The sequence below is a fragment of the Corvus kubaryi genome, unplaced genomic scaffold, assembly GCF_017639235.1.
Source record: "Corvus kubaryi isolate FWS band 111438036 unplaced genomic scaffold, C.kubaryi_AGA036_p1.0 37070, whole genome shotgun sequence".
NCBI lineage: Eukaryota > Metazoa > Chordata > Aves > Passeriformes > Corvidae > Corvus > Corvus kubaryi.
The window spans coordinates 105,351-112,543 of record NW_024581025.1 but is presented as its reverse complement, the minus strand read 5'-3'; the positions used below and the strand labels follow the sequence as shown (position 1 = coordinate 112,543).

General features: G+C 61.3%; 1 protein-coding gene across 2 annotated transcripts in view; it reads right to left on the bottom strand.

Moving 5' to 3' along the window:
• DPF2 (double PHD fingers 2) overlaps positions 1-6,945 on the bottom strand; it is an 8,103-nt gene extending 1,158 nt beyond the window's left edge. The window contains exons 1-10 of one of the 2 annotated variants that reach the window (XM_042021000.1): positions 6,864-6,945; positions 5,397-5,557; positions 4,880-4,987; positions 4,611-4,774; positions 3,780-3,872; positions 3,483-3,561; positions 2,832-2,873; positions 1,093-1,230; positions 808-936; positions 108-220 (exon numbers count right to left, since the gene is read on the bottom strand). In XM_042021000.1, coding sequence (XP_041876934.1) covers positions 108-220; positions 808-936; positions 1,093-1,230; positions 2,832-2,873; positions 3,483-3,561; positions 3,780-3,872; positions 4,611-4,774; positions 4,880-4,987; positions 5,397-5,557; positions 6,864-6,895 — 1,059 coding nt within the window. In that variant the 5' untranslated portion in view covers positions 6,896-6,945. The remainder of the gene's footprint in view (positions 1-107; positions 221-807; positions 937-1,092; positions 1,231-2,831; positions 2,874-3,482; positions 3,562-3,779; positions 3,873-4,610; positions 4,775-4,879; positions 4,988-5,396; positions 5,558-6,863) is intronic. The other variant, XM_042021001.1, reaches the window with a different exon arrangement.
• Between the last annotated feature and the right edge of the window lie 248 nt (positions 6,946-7,193).

Below are 7,193 nucleotides of genomic sequence, written 5' to 3'. Positions count from 1 at the left end.
CCAGGTAACTTTGGGGCACTCCCAGGAAACTTTGGGGCATTCCCAGGTAACTTTGGGGCACTCCCAGGTAACTTTGGGGCACTCCCAGGTAACTCTGGGGCACTCACGTCGTTCTCGGAGGTGCCGCAGATGTTGCAGCACTTGCACTCGATGCACTGCCAGCGGTACGTCTTCACCGCAGCCATCATCACCGGCGTGAACTGCAGGCACGACGGGTGACCTGGGGACAGCGGGGACACCTCAGGGACACCTCAGGGACACCTCAGGGACAGTGGGGACAGCGGGGACACCCCAGGGACACTCCAGGAACACTCCAGGGACACCCCAGGACACCTCAAGGACACCTCAGGGACACCTCAGGGACAGCGGGGACACCCCAGGGACAGCGGGGACACCTCAGGGACACCTCAGGGACACCCCAGGGACACCCTGGGGACACCCCAGGGACAGCAGGGACACCTCAGGGACACCCCAGGACACCTCAAGGACAGCGGGGACACCCCGGGGACACCCCAGGGACACCTCAGGGACACCCCGGGGACACCCCGTGGACATCCCAGGGACACCCCAGGACACCTCAGGGACAGTGGGGACATCCCAGGACACTTCAGGGACACCCCAAGGACACCCCAGGCCACATCTTCGCCGTGGCAGTGCTGGATCAACGCTTGGATCCATGGTCCCAAATGTCCTCCCCGACCCCAACCCCAGCCCCAGCCCCGGCCATTCCACGCCTCCCCACGTCCGGCCCGGCTCCGGCTCCCTCCGGGCCGCGGGAGCCCCGGGATGGCCCCGGCTGTCCCTCACCGGAGCGGCCGCAGTCGGAGCAGGACACGAGCTCCTCGGGCTGCCCGGTTTTCTTGTTGATCTTGGAGTCTCCCAGGCAGAAGTCGCAGTAATTGTTGGGAAGGGCCAATCCGTCGGGACCCTTCTTGGCTGGAAAAGCGGAGCGGGACACCGGGATCAGGGCACAGGGACGGAATTCCCCCCACGGAGCGGCTCCCGAGCCGGGGCAGCTCCGGGACACCTCGGGCTGGGGTGTTGGTCATTCCCAGGGCTTTCCCGGGGGACAATTCCGGGGTTTTTCCTTACATTTCTGCTCCTCGGAGCGCTGGGAGACGGGAGTGGGGGGCTGGGAATCGTCCTTGTCGTCCCCCTCCTCCTCGGCCAGGTGGGAGTGGGCGTAGTGGTAACTCAGCCCCGGCCGGTTCTTGTAGCGCTTCCCGCAGACTGCCGAGAAAAAATGGGAAAAATCCCAGTTGGACCCCAGCAGAGGAGGGAAAAATCCCAAATCCCGAAGCCTCCGGAGCCGCCCCGACCGCAGCTCCGGGCTGGGAGAGCAGGAGGTGCTCCCTGCTGACCCCGAACCGGCTGGAATTGGGTCCAACGACCCGGAATTCCTGAGGAATCCCAGGTGAATTCCCCAGGATCCCGAAGGAATTCCAGGCTACCGACCTGGGATCCCGAAGGAATTCCAGGTGAAAGCCCCAAGATGGATCCAATGGCAAAATCCCCAGGAAGATATTGGGGAGAAGAAATCCCCACCGCTTAAAATCCCATCCCGAGGTAAAAACCAAGGAAGGGGAAACTCGGGAATTCTGGGCTTCCAAGGAGGGATTTGGCAGCGGCCATGGATCCATCCCGGCTCCTCCAAAGGCCCAAAATCCATTGGTTTTCCCATTTCCCACCCCAAAACTGGGGAGGTTTCTTCCTCAATCCGGCACCTTGTGGATCAGGGAATCGGCTCCAGTTCCCCATCGCTGCTTTTCCAGGGATTTTTTGGGTTTTTCCTTATTCAAGGACACCCCAAAATCCCTTTCCAGCCCCATTTCGGCGTGGGAAGGACGAGCACAGATCCGGCTCCCTCCCAGCACAAGGAATTGGGATAAAATCCCCAAAAAAACGGTGCCGGAGGGGGAATTCCGGGGCTCGGTGGAGAGGTTTCCCAACGTGTTTTCCCTGTGTTTTTCCATTAATTGGGAAAAAGCCGCTTTGGGATGAAATTTCCCGAGTTTGGAGCTTTTCCAGAACAACACGGAAGTTTCTGGATCCACTGGGATCCCCCCCGACCGTGGAGAAATCAGGGAAAAAGCAGCTGGATCAGGGAAAATGGGGCTGAACTTCCACAGGGAGGCCGACTCCAGCAGCCCGCGCTGGTTTTTTGGGATAAAAACCACGGGAATTGCCCCGGCATCTGAGGGGTTTTTGGGGAAAACGCTCGGGATCGGAGCAGCACCGAGGAAAAACGGCCCCGAGAGCCGCAATTCCAACGGGATTCCCATGAAATTCCCGCTTCCCTCCCAGTCCACGGGGCTCCAAAGTGACCTTTTTCCCCCCAAAACCTCCAGGACCATCTCCAAGCGCGGCTCCGGATTCCTCCTCCCGAGGCGAGGAACAGGAGCCTCGGGAACATCCCGAACTCCCCATCCCGCCTGCGGCCGATCCCGATTTTTTGGGGCTTTTTTAGGTAAAAACCCCGCGGATTTGGAGCGGGAAAACAACACCGGGGAGCTTTAAAGGCAGCAGAATCCTGGGATTCGGGAGCCAGGGGTGGATTTGGGTGGAAGCTCCGTGTTTTTCCCACTGCTGGCTCCACGGGGGGGGTTAATCTTTGTTTTCCCGGCCTCATTCCCTGCTGGAAAAGGGTCAGGGGGCCGGAGCGGGGCCGGCGCTGACGTCGCTCCCGTGGCCTTTGGCTTCTCCCTCCCCTCCTCCCGCCGATCCCGGGGCTCCGCAGGGGGATTTTTTTTGGGGTGGGAAAACCCCACGGAAAAAAAAAAGGAAAAAAGGAGGAAAAGCAGGAAAAACGAGCAGAGAGAGAGCGGAACTACCTCGGTCGGGAGGTTTCAAGGAATGCTTTTGTTTGTAACTGTCTGAAACACAGAAAGAGAAGTCGTGAGAGGACACAGACACACGGAAAACCAGGAAAAAAGGGCAGGAAAAACACAACCTCAGGGAGCCAGGGGGAGAATTAGTGCTGGGAAGTGGCAGGACAGGAGGAAGAAGAGAGAAAAAGGAGCTGGCGAAGCTTTTCCATCCCGTTATCCCGCTGAATCCTGGGCTGGGGGGGCCTGGCCTGGGCATGGAATCCCTGCTCCCAGGGTTCTGTTGGATTTCACGGCTCCCAGCTCCTTGAGGGGCTTTAAGGAGGGCTGGGAATGAGTCCCAGGGACATGGATCCGACTGGAAAACCACTGGGATGAGGGGGAAGGGCCTTCCCAGCCTCTGGGGGCTGTTTGGGAAGTTTATCCTCGTTTTTATCCTTCCATCCTCCGTCCTATCCTGATTTTCACACCTCCAGCGCTTGCGCCACCCTGGGCCCCGGGGCCGTTTCCCGGCGTTCCCGGCGGGACAACTCCGGCCCCCTCCGCGGGAGGAAGGCGAGAGCCCGGCCCTGCCCTCCCCGGCCGTGGGGATCTCCTGCCCGGGCTGGAATCCCCCGATCCCGGCGGTGCCGCGCCCGGAACGGCCCCGGCACTCACTGTCGCAGGCGTAGGGCTTGTCCCGGTCCTCCAGGATGGCCGCGTCCAGCTTCTTCCGAGCCCCTCCGACGCCTTTTCCCTGCGGAAAAGTCGGGATTTAGGGAAAAGTCGGGAGCTGAGAGGGCACGGAAGGGACACGGCCGGGGCGGGAGCGATCCAAGAGTGCCACGCGCTGGGAACGGCCGAGGGACAGCAGATCCTCGGGAATTCGGGAGAAACGAGGGATTCTCGGCGCAAATCCCAGCTTTCCTCCCTGTGGGGTCGCCCCGGGAGTGGAATTCCCAGGAATTCACTCACCTTGGCCTTGCCCTTCCCCCTCCTCTTGGGCGTGTCCTCCTCGTAGTCCTCGTCATCCAAATCGTCCAGGAAATCGTCCGGCTCCAGGATCCGCTGGGAACGAGGAGAGGGGTTACTGCAGGAAAACCAATCCCAGGGAAGAACAACGGGAAAAACGGGAAAAACAGGAGGGGTCGCAGCTGAATCCATCCCAAAGGAGGCACAGAAAGGTTCTTGTGGATGGACGGGAATTCAGGATGTTTTATCCCCCAAAAAAACGTCGTGGAAGGGCCTGATCTGGTGGGAAAACGCTTGGAGGAGGAGGAGTTTTGGAAAAGGCAAAAGGAAACGAGGCTGGGAAAAGGTTTCCATGCTCAAAAACGCTGTGGAAAAGCCTCAGAAGGGGAAAAATACGGAATTCTGGGAAAACGACCCCAAAACTCCCCTTTCCCTGAATTTCTGGGCTGGAATTTCCCTCCCCCTGAATTGCAGGGCCAGAACCTCCCTCCCATTGAATTCTGGGACCAGGAACTCTTTCTCCCTAAACTCTGGGATCAGAAACTCTACTCTTCCCAAATTTCCTTCCTTCCCTTTTTTTTTTTTTTTTAACCTGGAACTCCCTTTTCCTAAATTTCTTCTCAGGCCAAAAAATTCCCCAATTTTGGCTCCAGAACCTCCTTCCCACGAACCCCAGGGCCGGATTCCCCCTTTCCCCCTCCCACCAAACCCATCCCAAGCCCTAAAATCCACGTCTGGAGCGGGAGAAGGGGCTGGAAAATCTGAGTTCATGGCACGAAATTCCCAGTTCCCGGCAGGAATTCCCGGTTCCCATCCCGGAATTCCCAGCAGCACCTTCCGTGCGCGGCTGTTGGTGACCGGGAACTCTCCCAGGCTGTCGTCGTCCATCCTGGGGTCCGGCAGGGAACGTTTTTCCAGAGGATCCGTCCTCAGCAGCGCTTCCAGGCTGCTCCCGTCCTGGGAGATCAGCCCCTCCTTCTTCAGCGTCTGCTCCGTGTCTGGGGAAAAACAGGGAAAAAACGGGAAAAATGAGGGTGGGTGCTGGATCCTGGCGGATCCGGGGCGGAATTCCCAGAAATCCAGCAGGGAATGGGCGGAATTACCGGGTTTGATGGAAGGGAAGGAGAGCCGGGGGTCCTCCGGGGGGTGGGCGCGGCGTTTCTTGCGCCAGCGCCGCGCCGGGTACGAGTAGAGCTGCCCGGCCGCCAAACCTGCGGAAAAATCCCGGGAAACTCCCCAAAATCGGGCCAGGGGGTGACAGAACTCCTCGGAATCATCCGAGGCTGTGATAAAACACTCCAAACGTTCCCAAGGAGGGGACAGAGCAGCCCAGAGCGACCCCGGCCCCTTCCCCTCCCCAGCGCTTCCCCACTGTCTCCACGGTGCTCTCCTGCCGCTTCCCGGCTGCTCTCCCAATGTTCTCCCGTGGTTTCCCAACCGTTATTCCATCATTTCCCCATCATTTCCTGTCCTTCTCCCATTGTTTCCCTCCCCTTCTCCCATCATTTCCCCACTGCTCTCCCACTTTCCCATTGCTCCCCCAGCATTTCCCCGCTGCTCCCCCGGCGTTCCCGCCTCGTTCCCGGCGTTCCCGCCTCGTTCCCGGCGCTCCGGCCGTACCGGGCCCGCGGTGCCGTTTCTCCATCCAGATGTAGCAGTTGCTCTGGGCCACCCCGGTCTGGGAGTCCAGGAAGGGCAGGCGGACGCTGCGCTCGGCGCAGAGCCGGGCGTTGTAGCTGTGGCACTGCTCCATGGCGTCCCGGTAGTACTGCTCGCCCAGCCTGGGAAGGGCACGGATCAGCCCGGGAAGGGCAGGGATGGCACCGGGAATGGGGAGCCCAGCAGGGATCATGGCCCAGCACTGGGACCGGGGGAATGGGGGAATGAGGAGCCCAACAAGGATCGCGGCCGGGAGGTGTCAGGGATACAACTGGAGGCTGCCAGGGATGAAATGCTGGAGAATACCAGGGATACAACTGGAAAGCCTCAGGAGTACAAGTGGAGAACAGCAGGAACAAACCCGGAGGTCCTCAGGGATAGAACCAGAGAATGTCAGGGATAAAACTGGAGACGTTCAGGGGTCCAACTGGAGAACAGCGGGGACAAAGCCCGAGATTCCCAGGGGTAGAACCGAGAACATCAGGAGCAAAACCGGAGAATACCAGGGATACAGGCGGAGATTGTGAGGGGTAAAAGGCACAACAACTTCCCGCTCCGCCAAGGACACTCCCACGGGGTGTGCAGGGAAGGGCAGGGACGGAAGAGACGGAGCACAGGGATGGACGAGGATGGAGAGGGAGGTACAGGGACACAGAGGGGAGCACAGGGACACAGAGGGAGGTACAGGGATGGACAAGGATGGAGAGGGAGGTACAGGACACAGAAGGGAGCACAGGGATACAGAGGGAGGTACAGGGATGGACAAGGATGGAGAGGGAGGTACAGGATACAGAGGGAAGCACAGGGATGACTCCCCTCAACTCGGCCTCTGCAGGACCCTCTCGCTGGGATGCACAGGGAAGTAGCGCAGCAATGTCCAGGGAAGGACAGGGGACGCACAGGGATGTACCGGGACATTCGGGGATGTCCAGGGATGTATCGGGACATTCGGGGATGCGTGGGGATGCACAGGGATGTGCTGGGATGACTCCCCCGTCCTTGGCCTCTCCAGGACGCTCGCCCACGGGAGTTTAGGGATATATAATGAGGCACAGGGAGATGCACGGATACAATACCGGGAATTTTAACGCTTTACAGGGATGACCCCCGCCCCCCTTGCCCTCTCCAGGACCCTCGCAGGGCCAGACCTGGGGGACCCTGCCGGGCCCTCGGGACCCTCCCAGGCTCCCCTCCCGCTCAGATCCCTGAGGCCCTCCCGGTGCTGGGGGGGATTCTGGGGTGCCCTTAACCCCCCCCCCCAGCAAAGTTCACCCCGAACAATGCGCGCGTGTCGCTCCCCCCCCCCCCTTCCCGCCCACTTGGTCCCGCCCGGCGCGCGGGGGTAAGGGGGGGGGCCCGCTTCCCGCGCCCGGCCGGGCCGCACCATTCCCGCGCCGCGGGGGGGTGAAGGGGGGGACCCGCACTCACAGCTTGACCACATTCTGAACCACCGCCGCCATCTTGGCTCCGCCGCCAGGGCGCCGCGGGGCGCGTGCGCGGAGGGAGGGGCGGGAGGGGCGGGGAGAGGGAGGAGAAGGAGGAGAGAGAGAGGGACGGAGGGAGGAGGAGGAGCGGGGAGAGAGGGGGCCGGAGAGAGGGAGGGTCGGGAAAAGGGGAGGCGGAGGGAGAGAGAGGAGAGGAGGGAGGGGCGGGGGGAGTGCGGGAGCGCGGAGTCCTCCCGGCCGCTGGGCGGCGCCGTGCGCGCGCGCGCGGGGAAAAGGCGGGAAAACGGGGAGGGGGGGGGGGGGGGGGGGGGGA